The sequence below is a fragment of the Ictidomys tridecemlineatus genome, chromosome 1, assembly GCF_052094955.1.
Source record: "Ictidomys tridecemlineatus isolate mIctTri1 chromosome 1, mIctTri1.hap1, whole genome shotgun sequence".
Taxonomy (NCBI): Eukaryota; Metazoa; Chordata; class Mammalia; order Rodentia; family Sciuridae; genus Ictidomys; species Ictidomys tridecemlineatus.
The window spans coordinates 133,697,410-133,710,564 of NC_135477.1; the positions used below are offsets into that span (position 1 = coordinate 133,697,410).

A 13,155-nucleotide genomic window follows, 5' to 3' on the forward strand; every position below is an offset into this window, starting at 1 on the left:
AATCAGACAAGTTTAAAATAAAATGTTACAATCCTGATAAAATCATTATATTAATATAATGATTAATATATTATCATTATATATAAATATAATGATATTTATATATAAATATCATTATATAAAGGAAATAGAAGCCTCTTTCTTAATCCATTTGAACTATTTGTTTTAGCTAACTCAATACATTAGTTAATATGATACATATTCTATTCCACATATATGGTAAAATATTTACCCTGGTTACAAAACACAAGATGGATGACCAGTTGGAAGATAAGGAAAATTACTTTAAATGTGCTAAATGGTTTTTCCTGGAAAGATTCATTTGACATCAATTAATATGATCACTGCAAACACAGGTTGCATCTAAAATATTGGCCACTTACAATTTTTCCCCAAATTCTTATGCACGCAGTTCTTTCAATGGTTGGGAGAACTCACCAACTTCATAGACATTCTTATTGGCTGAAGTTGAGTTATTGATCTCTGCATATGGGGAATCTCTTCGTGCTGGTGACTTCATCTCCACATAGCCACACTCGGAGTTTTTAGGGAGAAGTACAGGTGGGTCTTTAATAGTGGCATAAGGGTTTTCAGAACTGCTTAAGGAACAGTTACTTGAATTATATTCAGAATTCTTTCCCAGATCTATGAAGAGAAATGAAAGGAAAAAAAAAGTAAATTCTGTTTTATGGACAACATCATTTCTAGGTGACAATTTACTTGGGTAGATTATTTTTTCTTCTTTAAGGTGAGGTTTCTAAAATTTTATCTACTGAAAATAATCCTGTACATTTTCCACTTGTTTTTTGAGATAATTTGTTATAACATCACCCATCTATAAAGTAATATGGTTCATCTCCAAGGGGAGTATCAATAAAAATGCCATAGACTGGATTTCATTTTGATGGTCACAATTAAATATTATCAATCTCATTTTGATTCACTAAAAGAAACTTTATTGATTAAAGCCTTTGGATTTTCAAAAGGAATTTTCAAAAGCATCACTCTAGAAATCAGCTATTAATGATCACAGGAGTATGAGAAGCTTCTGTTATCATGATGAGAAAGAGATTTGTTCTGTGAAGATGCCTTGTTAAGACTTCAGTACTGGGCGCCATATTTCTCAAGCTCATCCTGAAGAGCAGATCTTAGTCGACATATAACCATACTGATCTCTTCTTATTTTCATATATATTTCCTATTTTACACCTCTCTCCCAATCATTCATACTTTTTTCCAAAGGAAAAATGAGTATTTCCTCAGCAAACTGAAAACTTTGTTCCCTAAGACTTTAATAAGATTCACCTATTATCACCTTTTGATGTCAGTCAAACATGTTTGTGTGTTGGTGTTATTGGTTAGATATCAGGTGTTCCTCAAACACTCATGTGTGAGATGACACAGGAACACTCAGAGGTCAAGTGATTTGATTATGAGAGGTGTAACCTATTCATTGAATTGATCCACTGATTTGGATTAAGTGGGTGGTAACTCTAGTTAGGTAGGGTGTGGCTGGAAGAGATAGGTCACTGGGACTATGCCTTTGGGGTTCTTTGGTCCCTGGTGAGCTAAGCTTTCTCTGTTTCCTGATGGCCATGTTCTGAGCTATTTTCCTTCACCACGCCCTTCTGCCATGATGTTCACCTTGGGCCCAGAGCTATGGAGCTGGCCATCTGTGAACTGTGACCTCTGAAACCGTAAGCCAAAAAGAAACTTATCCTCTTTATGTTGTTCTTGTCAGCTCTTCTGGTCACAGTGATGCAAAACTGAGTAAAACAGGTGGAGTAATCATTTACATAGTGACAATCCTGGATTATCTCTATCCTATTACTTGTTTAGAAAAGGATTTCAGTCTTTGAGATAAGTGGTGTTTAAATTGTGGTTGATATATATATATATATATATATATATATATATATATATATATCCCAAATATATATCATACCTTTTAAGGATTTTCCCATATAGCTTCTGTCAAGTCCAAAAGCACCTATGATGAAGGAAGAAAACAAAAAAACACTGAAAGGAAGAAAAAAACCCATCTAATGTTCCAAACACAAGATGCAGGGTGTGCACCTATATCTGACATTCACCTGTTTATTTTATAAGGACTTAGGGAAAAGCTGTTGATTCAGCAGAATCTGAGGCACAGAGATGATCCAATATTCTTGATTCAAGGTTGCATAGTAGAGACACAGCTAAGACAAAAACTTGAGAATTCACTCCCAAGGGCAGCTCTTTCAAGGCTCTGATAGTTTTCAAATTGTTTTCTCAGTAACCATTATTCAGCTATATCATTGTTTCCACTATAATCTCTTAAAGAACGTTATGGACTTAGGTTAAAAGCAGAGAGAAATGACTTGTGATGAGAATTATACATAAGTATTGAGAGTTTTAAGAAAATGATGCTTGTGTACACGTCTCTTAGAGTGATATTAAACTCAGGTTCTGATGGTAATGGCTACTGAGCAAGGCATGCTTCTGTAAAGAAAGAGGGAGGCTTCCCTTAAGGAGGAGAGTATGTGTAATTTCAATGACTATAGGATAAGACAAGGGAACACTTTCTTCTCTAGGTTGTAAAGAGTCTAGCCTGGCTCCTGGTTGGTGGGAGACTTACAGGGTTATACAGGAAGATAGTTTAGAAGGATTTATAGTAAAGAATTAACCTTATCAAAAGAGAAGTCTGACCTTTGCCTTTAACTCCTGGGAGGTGATCCCTATGTCTTTGGATTATCCTGCCCAATAAAAGTGTCTCTGCTTTCATGGAGATTACACTAGATAGCCTAACAAAGTAATATATGGTTGGGTCATGTGACATCAGCTTGACCTCAGGAGGGGTGCAAACTAAAGATCAGTCACATGCGCAGGTGATCATATCCACAGGACCAAGCCCCCCAAATCTCTGGATACCAGAACTGGGTTGAGCTTCCCTGCTTGGCCATACTCTGTGTATATGATCACATATTTTTGCCAGGAAAAGTTAGCCCTGTCCCTGACTCCTCTGGGAGAGAAGAAATAATAGCATCTTGCTTTGCCCTTTCCTGAACTCTCCCCCAGGGGTCTCTTCTCTTGGCTTATTTTAATCCTTATTCTGTAATAAACTATAACTCTGAGTATAAGAGCATTCAGTAAGTTCTGTGAATCCTTTTAGCAAATTATTGACCTGAAGGATAAACTTGGTGACCTGTAAACTTACAGTTGGATTTAAAAGTGAGGGTGATCTTGGGGGCTTCCAGACTTTGTAGAGAGACCCCCATGGAAGGGGCAGGGCCTGTGGCCTCTGAGAGCTGTCATAACAGGGAGCTCTGTTATTCTTTCCCTAATTCCCTGACCATCTCCAAACTATGGAAAGTCTTACTAGCTGTCCATCTTGGTCTGAGCTGTGCAGTGGCTAGACTTTCCCAAGGAGACAGAAGAGCAGCATGGAGTGGAGAGAAAACAAGGAAATAAGCTGAAGCTGTGAGACCAGCCACCCAGCAAGATTCTCTCTCCACTGACTTGTATGACCTTGAGCTGTTTTACAATGGAGCAGGCAGGCTTCCTCATGAACGCCTACATGTACCAATCCCCCAGATGCGTGCTCCATAGATCCAGAATTTTCAGTGAAGACAGTATGTTCCCAACAATTAGTCCCTAAGGTGTTACTGAGACAGAAAGGAGAGATGTTTATAGGACCAGTGAAGTTATTACAGTAATTAAACAGAACAAAAGGACCTTTTTCCTCATTGCCATTGGTTGGCATCTTACTGAATATCAATTCATATACTTCTTTGGACTAAATTATAATTTAGATACTTAAAAATCTCTTTTAATGTTAAATGATTTTTACCAATAAGCATAATAAAAATGTGATATATGTATAATTGTACTGTGTCTATAAATACAAAGCTGTTGAGAATATTGGTATAGAATGCAGATGAAAGTTAAAAATTTGCACTCACTTTTCTACTGAAACATTTCTATTTCTACAATAAGAGGCATTCTTGAGCCCACAGGGATTGGTTCCTACATTCAGCATTCACAGAGAAGCAATAACCAACTTTGAGCCCTAGCTTTCTTCCTTATCTTCTTTGAAATTTTGGACAATAGAGTCAAACCCTCTGTGCTTCCCAATTCATGCACCTTTAGAACAAGATTTGTGGAATGCATGCCCAGTAAGATTGCCAGATTTGTGCAAGGTGAGGTGAAAGGAGATGTATATCACATTATGATGTACATGTACCTAACATAAAGTTGGTCAGCTTCGTTAAACACTTGATTATTTTGATATAATCATTCTGTACTGAAAATGCACTACTATGTAAATCAGTTAAGTTTGAGTTTTGACAAAACAACAAGCATGTTTCATACAATCTTTGTGATGCATTTGTCCTAAAAAAATATTTGTTATTCATCTGGGCTTTCTGGCAACCCTACCACCAAATAAATACATGAAAAAAGGTTTGTTACCACTAAGGAATGCACACACATATTGGAAACTGTACCACAGTTTTCAGGAAACTGTGAATCACAGTTCTTTAAGTGTGACTAGGTACTCCCAACTCCTTTTCAGATGATGAAAACTTGATGAAAATGATTTTCATAATAAAATAAAGATCTTATTTGCCCTTTTCACTCCAATTCTCTTGCAAGTGTACAATGGAGTTTTCCAGAAGCTATTCAAGGTGTGAGATCACAGCTGACCAAATGTAGAAAATGATGAGGATCTAGGTATTTATTTTTCAGTTAAACCAGACATCTAGGAGATTTATAAAATATAAAACACTGCTATTTTTCTAATTTGAGGGGTTTTTAAAAATGCTATTTTTCCTAAAAACATGCTTTACATAATCACAAAAAGATATATTATTATTTTAAATAAGTTAATGTTTTGGTATACATCTTAATGTGTCCTGAAAAGCTCATGTTAGGCAATGCAGGAATATTCAGAGGTGAAATGCTTACAGTCTGAGAGCTAAAACCTCATCAATGGGTTAAACCCTTTGATGGATTAAAAAGATGAATGGACTATTGGCTGGTAACTGTAGTCAGGTGGGGTGTGGCTGGAGGAAGTAGGTCACCGAAGGCATGACCTTGCCCTCTATTTGTCCTTGTCCATGGCTCCAATTCCCTCCCCCATTCCTTTCCTGGCTGCCATGAGCTGACAGCTTTCCTCTGCCACCACCCTTCCACCATGATATTCAGCCTCAGCAATGGATCTGGTCAACCATGGACTACCCATATCAATGGAAGCATTTTGGGGTCCTCAATAATCTTTAAGAATAAGAAGGGATCTGATTGCAAAAGATTTGAAGACTTTTGATTCTATTCCAGTTGATATCTGTTTCCTCACCTGAAAGGAAGGGATGTTGATCATGATGCCCAATATTAAAAGAGAACAAAGAAGAGCACATGGCCTGGCACCAAGGGAACAGTATTAAAAAACCAGCTCTAACTTTTTAACAGGCCACCAGACCTTGTGCAAGTCCCTCAACCCCTTTATGACTCAGTTTCTCAACTTTCACATGGAGAAATTCCTGGCACTCAGTAGGAACTTAATAAATTTTGTTGAACAAATACAAGACTTAGGATGGTAGTAAGTCCTATACAAGTGCTGGGCATAATTATGTGGTTTCTCTAATGTGTTTCTAATATATCACTGTGGTACAGACACAGATCTGTGACTATTTCAGATGACAGAAGCTAAAGGATCTTGCTGGAGTATGGGGCGAACGCACCGAGCTCGTTGAGGTAGCCACCGTGTTTCCAGTCTGCGGGCAGGGTCCCTGTGCAGTCCACCACGGGGCCTCTCTTCCCAGGATTCACGTTTTTAAGATTCACAAACAACTGATTGTTTTTTGACTGTTAAAAACATAAACAATAAAACATTTAAAGACACGATATAATGTGGCACAACATAGTGTTGCCTATCTGAGGAAAAGCAAGCCCAGGTCTCACCAGAGAAATGTTTGGGGTTAGGAGCATTTAGGGGGTTTGGGGCTTCAGCCTTTGCACACATGAGTTTCTTTATCTATAAAATGAGGATAATAATCATATTGATTTATGGGATTGGTGTGAAGACTGAGTTTATATTTATAGAGTGGTTAGAAATGCTTAGCACATAGTATTAGATTGTTGGTAAGTGACTCTTTTTGACTTACAAAATTAACAATTCCATATGAGCCCACCCAAATAAACGAATATTGCTGTTACTGTAGTAGAAGGGGGCTAGAAAAGGGTACTGAAAGGAAATCAGTTGGGGGAAAAATGTTGGTGATTTTACTCAGACTTGATTTTGCTAGAGGGCTTTATGTTTTTATTAATGTCATTGCAAGAAATCATTTTAAAATCTCATTTAAAATTGGAAATATTTTTTTTTCCAGGAGGTATAATGACAGGGAGTACAGACAGGGAGACTGACTCATATAGCAGCTGCCTCACCCACTAGCTGGGCAGCCACTTGGAAGGGCGTGAAGCTCCCTGTTATACAGGATTTTGTCAGTAAACCTGAGATGCCATGCCATGCTCAGAGGGCTGTTTAGAGGAATTGGACAATGTATATAAAACAGAGCAGCATGTGCAACCACAGCCCTGACTAAACTTGCTCTTTTCCTCTCTCCCTGCCTGCCTTCCAACTTGAGCCCCTTCCTCTTACCTTGGCAATGGTCATCCTGTCCCTGTTGTTGACATGAGGGGATGTGGCACACTGGGTAAGGGTGTGGTAACTGGGATTGGTGAAGTAGTGGCTGTTGGGATTTCCACCGTTGCTGTGGGGCAGGGTTTCTGCAAGAAGAGAAAGAAATGGTAAAGATGGAAGGCTCCCTTGCATCAGTGGGAAAAAAGATAACCAAAACGACAGAGCAAATGTTTGGACTGCTTCCATATCGCAAGCTGGGCAGCATCCCCTCCTGCCCAGCCCACTCAGCAAGGCTCCTAGACAGAGCAGGCATCTGCCCTTCTACCTGCCTCTGTGCACAAAGTGTGAGAGCATCCAGAGACAGCTGCTTTTAGCTCTGGGGCTAGTAAGAGCTAGGACAGCATAATTTGAAGCTACTTCTGCTCCAACTATGCTCTTTTAATTTTTAAATACTTGATTTTTTTTTAAAATTGGGGTATTACGGTTAGAATTCATTGTGATGTACATGCATCTAACATAAGTTGCTCAACTTCATTAAACATTTGATATTTTGATATAATCATTCTGTACTGAAAATGTACTACTATGTAAATCAGGTACTTTACATATTCCCCCAGAATCATATTTATAAATATGCAACCAGCCTGAAATCCTTCATTAATTAATTGCTCCAAAATTAATAAGGATTTTACATTTTCAAATTCCTCAGTTTAAACGGTTACTTCTTTTGATGGTTGAATGGGTCAATTATATATATGTATTCATTCATATATATATAATTGATTTGTGACAGAAAGGAAGATTTAGAAGAGCTTTCTAAAGCACTGCCTTGGTTACTGATGATACCAAACAATGGTTTCAGATACAACTTGTTTTTGTTGTTGTTGTTGTTTTCAGTTAATGGCTCGAGTGGACTCAGAGAGACTGGAAGTCACTGTAGAAAAGACTGAAGGCCAGAGACACAAGACCTGGTCCACTTCCCTGAGCTGCTCCATGACCTTGGTAAACTTGGCTCCTGACTCCTTCTCTCCCTTCTCACACGGGACAAGAGCTTGGGACTGAGTGCCCAGCAAAGCCTCAATTCCCTAAATCCAAAGTAACCACACAACAAGCCCAATTTAAAAAGCCTCATGGAAAATGATGGGGTGGTGGTTTTACTGCTATTGAAATGTAAAACACATCTCTAGCAATTTACACCTGTTTTGAACATGCCGTCCTCCTAGGGAGAATGGACAGAAACAATGGACAACCAAACACCCAGTTTCAAAGACCCAGGACAGAAGCCTAACTTTGCAAGGAGTGAAAGCCTCTCATGACTCCAGTCTTGCCTGAAATGGTGTAGTCTGCATTGATGACCCGCATGGCAGGAGTGTAGGTCACCGCTGGCATGCTTGACTCCTTCCCCTTCTGCTTGTGTCTATAAATAATGAACAACGCCAGTAGGAAGAGAACAACGAGGACAAGAATGATGATGCCCGCAATGGCCCCGATCTGGTAGGAGTCAGCGGGGAGGGCAGTGCTGGTTCGGCTTAGACTGTTCAAATTCCCAACGATTATAACACCAGCTAGGGAAAAACAGAAAAAAAGAATCGGATAAAGAGGACCATGTGCAGGATAAGTGCTTGATTTCTATTTACAAAAATCTCCTACTGTGCTAATGCCTGGATATTTTCAGTTCATGAAATGTTAATTTGGAAACTTCTGGAAAGAGAGCAGGAAAAGAAAAACATTCTTCACTTTCAGATGTTGTTGGTTTGTCTGTTCCCAGAGAAGGTCTGCTCTAAGCCTCAAAGAGACAGGAGTTGAATCCAAAGATTCAGCAGTAGGGCTTGGGAGCTTCTTACATATTTCAAATTTAAACCTTAAACTGGTGATTAATTTGGAACACTAATTTATCTAATTGTTGCTTTGTTTTACTTATTATTCGTTATGGACCTTATACAGAGATAAATTACAAATGCCCAACTCTCTAACTTAATATTACATTTATTTTGGTGTTTCCAAGAGTAATTTTCTTTCCAAGCTGGCATAACTCCATTATAAATCTAGTCCAAGACCTAATTCCAGAGCCTTTTACCTTAGAAGAGATCCCATTCTGTGGAAAGTTATTTTCTATTACATTAAGATTTCTCCTGATAAAACCTGATAACATCACGCTATAACATCACCCTTACTCATTAAACTCAAAATTCAGTTTTACTTAGTTCTTCTATCAAGTGAGAAAGCTTAGGGTTCCAATTTGAGAGTCGAGAAATTGGACATCTGAAAAAGTGACTCCGATGTTAGGAACTTTCCCTTTAGCTCCAAGGCTGCAGTTTCATCATCTAAAATGAGAAAAGTGGCCTTTGGTGTAGCTGCTTTCTGCTTAGATAAATGCTCCTGTGACTTTATGATTCTTAACACTAGAAGAACCTCCGATAAACTATTTTCCCTGAAACATAGAGATCTCAGGTTATTCTAGTGAGATGACAGTGCATTTATAGTCATGATATGATAATGAGGTATAACATCCAGCTGTGATTACAATCAAAGATAAACTGTGAACATGTATGTTATTTTATGAAAGAAATTAAAATTTTCAAATATGAGAGCTTAGATGGTCTGCAGAACTTCATTTGTCATAGGTCCATGTTTGTGGCCTTTCACCACCCACCTGCTGATTGCCACCAGACAGCACTGTGTGCGGTAGGAGCAGAGGCCCCCTAGAAGGCAAAACCATCAGAAGCTCCTTCTCAGAGGCCCCATCCACCCCCAGAGTAAGAACTGCCCGGGTGAGACTATGTATATCAGAAATGTTCCCAGGTGACTACGATACACATCCTAGCTAAAAACCACAGACATAAGTTTCTTAAAGTGTTCAACATATGCCTACAGTGACTTGGTCATTCCACTCCTAGCTATTCATCCAAGAGAAATGAAGTTCCATACAAATGCTGGTACGCTGTTGTTCACAGTAACTTTATCTGTAATAGCCCCCTAAACTGGAAGCAATCCAAATGTCTACCTACAGGTGAATGGTCACCAAATTTCATTGTTGTCTATCCACACAATGAAATGCTACTCGACAACAAAAAGAATGGAACTATTGAGAATAAAAGAACATGGTTTATTTAAAAATAGTTAAGCTGACAAACATAGAGGACAGTATGATTCCACTTATATAAAATTCTAGAAAATGAAAACTCATTTATAATAACAGAAAGTAGATTAGTGATTGCCTGGGACCCAAGAACTAGTGGCAGGAAGGGGCACAAGGAGACTTATTGAGCTATGGAACTTGTCATTATTATGATGATGGTTTCATGGGTATAAACATATTCTAGATTTTGTCAAATTGTATGCTTTACATAGGTGTGTCTTTTCATATATTAGTTATACCTCAATAAAACTGAAAAAAATCATAGCCCCGATAGAATGTTTGTAGAATAACAGAACCTGGCATCAAAACTGTGACATTTTCTACATACCAGTTATGTGTCCTTGGGGAAATTACTCAACCCCTTTAAGATTTAGTTTCTTAATCTGTAGGACATCAACAATACAGCATCCATCCTAGTGAGTAAATACATAGCCAGTGAGGATTACACTGGATCATAAGTGAAAATACCTGCCATTGTGTGTGCCTGGTGGTCATGCAATATGAGGTTGCAGTTATTATTTACTAGTATCCTTACCTTGATCACATCGTGCCCCTTTCCATCCTGGGCTGCAGTAACAGGTCCCAGTGATGTGGTCGCAGGTGGAGTTGTTCATACAGTCACATATCTGGCGACAGCCATAGCCATAGGTCCCTGCAGGGCACTCTGGAAAAGGAGATAAAATCAGTGTGGCTCCCCAGTCTTGGGGATCTGAAGCAAGACTGTCTCTTACTGAATGTCCCTGCATATTAGGAGGTAAGTCCTTTCAGTAAGCTCCTGTTCCGGCAGACTTGTAATGCTCAGGGTGTCCCAGAGCTGGACAGCAGACCCTGAGTCTTGGTGGGTCTCACAACTCAGGCTGCACAGGGCTAGAGACTGAATTACTCAAAATTACAGCTCCTGCCACTTCCGGCTGCTGTACACACATACTTCCCTGATGCATATAGAAAGAGTCTGTGAAACTCCCATGAAACAGATAAACGTAATCATAAAGAGGAATTTGAGATGACTCTAGCAGGCAAAATTATGGTTGGAAGGGGCCTAAACTGAGAAGCCAACTAGAGAAGCTTCCTTAAGAACACCTGTATTTTATTGGAGATTTAAGGATCCTTCTAAATACACATACTCACTTGGATCAGAGGGAGTAGAAGTAGGGGAGGACAGTTTTGTTAATTTTCTTGGTAAGAACTTCATTTGTCAAACAAAGGTTCAGACTTTGGCTCTGCAAGTTGCAGTCAGACTAAAATAGTAAGATTCTTATGATGTATATAATAAGAATTATTATATACATGAAGTTCAAAGAATAGCATAGATAAGTCAAACCTAAAAATCTTCATGACAAAATACTGGTGTTTTCATAGAATGAGCAGCAGGGGGCAATGTGTTATTATTCGCTGAGGGCTCTGCAAACACAAGGATTCTGTTTACAAATGAGCACTGGGACAAGTCTTCAAAAATACAGACATGTAAATTTGATGTTCACAGTCATTGTGGAAGCATTTAGAGGCTTTTATTTAATAAGACCTTAATTAATCAGTCATCTGGCATTCAAGTGGTGGTCAGTTTAGAGCCCATTCTGGTTTCCATGCCTATGCTTAAAAATTTATACATATACACACATACACAAAGAGGGGTGTACATGCCACCATGTGACTCAGTATCTGCTTTATGATTAAATGAAACAGATACAAAACTAAAACTGGGCTCTCACTGTCTTGAGCTGAACCCTTATGTCACTCCTGTAGCATTTGCTAGAGGGAAGGTGTGCAAAGATGAGCTGGGATCAAGCACAGGTGACTGAGACCACCTTGCTGCCCAGAGGATAGTAGGTGCTGGTGGAGTGGAGGGAAGCAATGCTTTATTGCCAAAGTCCTGCTCTGCTGATCCACCCCTCCAGGTCACACTGCCCCTATAACCATGTCTTCCTTGCTGCGCCCTTGCTAAGACTGTACTCTCTGGTGAGCAGGAATTCTCCTGCACCTCTTCCTACCTCCTAGGTCTTGTACTATATATGAGTGTGCCCCCTATAGTTCTCAGTCCTTATTTACTCATCTTAAATACCAAATGAAAGTTATAGAACAAAGGAATGATAAGCAAATTTGAAATACTCAGTTCAAGGCTAAACCTGTGAGCAGATGCATAGCTGGGGGGTAAAAATGGAAAAACAAGGATAAGGAATTCCAATAGAATATGTTCTGAGTGGAATTTTTAAAAAAATAAGGTAATATGTCATCTTGAAGGTTAAGACTCTGATGAGAAGTTGTTAGTGGATATAGTATAAAAGAACCATGTAGAAAAAGCAGTCAAAAGGGTGCAACATTTGCACAGCCTTGCTCCTGAACCAGCTCCTGGGGCTGGTACTGAGCCCTCAGTCCCGCTCCCCATCTAACACCCTCCCCTCCAATTCGAGCCTGGCCTTGCCTCAGCCATGAAGCAAGCTTGATTGCCTCTGAGCAGCCACATTCCAAAAATAAAAGAGAGAGGAAGGGCGAGCCAGAAAGAATAGAATGGAAAATTTGAATTCTGTCCTCATCCTTGTAGTCACACCTCCTCCACCCAGAGTACTGAGTGATTTGCTCAGAAGAAGCATTTGCAGGGAAAGACAATAGCAAGGATCCCAGGGAGGAGAAGTCACCTGTGCTGGTAAGTAACCAGCCATCAGCTCAAACCACATAAAAATTGCAATAATTCTGCTCTTTAATATTTCCAAACATGTAGGAAAATTGACTCCAAGGGAAAGAATTCCTGTCTAGTGACCTCATGCTCTCATACTCACTCTGCTCACAGTGCCTCCCCATGAATCCCGTGCGGCAGGTACACTGTCCAGAGATGTGGTCGCAGTCGGCTCCATTTTGACACTGGCATATCATTGCACAGTCCTTGCCATAAAACCCCAAAGGACATCCTGTGCAAGGAGGGAAGATAGCTGGGGTCTGAAGGCTGCTGAGGGAAAACACAGCTCCTGCCTCCAACACAGTTGTGTTTAAACTTCAAGGCTACTGAACCATTTGAGAATAAAGACATATGTGCATATGTCAGCTTGTCACAGGGCTTCTTAGAAGTTCTAAGAAGGGGTTTTGCAAGTAGGTTGTAATTCACAAACAGGAGGCAGAAGAGTTCCATACCTATCAGTATGACTATCGCTGGTACCTCTGAATGCAAGACTTGTGTTTTCTAATAGCATCCCTTGAAGTCTATGCATCGACGCTGTGGAGTATTCAACATACTAGCTATGTGACCTATGCCATTTCTTCTCATTCTTCACTCAACTACTTTTTAATCCTGGTCTCAAATTCCATGGACTAAATTATTAATTATTATGTCACAATAATTAATCATATAATTATTTTAATTATATTAAAATTATCTCCATGCTTTTACTTGTAGTACAGAAAGCCTCCA

General features: G+C 39.3%; 1 protein-coding gene across 3 annotated transcripts in view; it reads right to left on the minus strand.

Moving 5' to 3' along the window:
- Positions 1-13,155, minus strand: part of Megf10 (multiple EGF like domains 10) — a 171,123-nt gene that overhangs the window by 4,975 nt on the left and 152,993 nt on the right. For 2 of the 3 annotated variants that reach the window (XM_005324140.4, XM_078048105.1), the window contains 7 exons: positions 12,530-12,658; positions 10,291-10,419; positions 7,945-8,181; positions 6,635-6,762; positions 5,718-5,841; positions 1,946-1,990; positions 439-645 (listed from right to left, as the gene is read on the minus strand). In XM_005324140.4, the coding sequence (XP_005324197.2) occupies positions 439-645; positions 1,946-1,990; positions 5,718-5,841; positions 6,635-6,762; positions 7,945-8,181; positions 10,291-10,419; positions 12,530-12,658 (999 nt within the window). The remainder of the gene's footprint in view (positions 1-438; positions 646-1,945; positions 1,991-5,717; positions 5,842-6,634; positions 6,763-7,944; positions 8,182-10,290; positions 10,420-12,529; positions 12,659-13,155) is intronic. The other variant, XM_078048094.1, reaches the window with a different exon arrangement.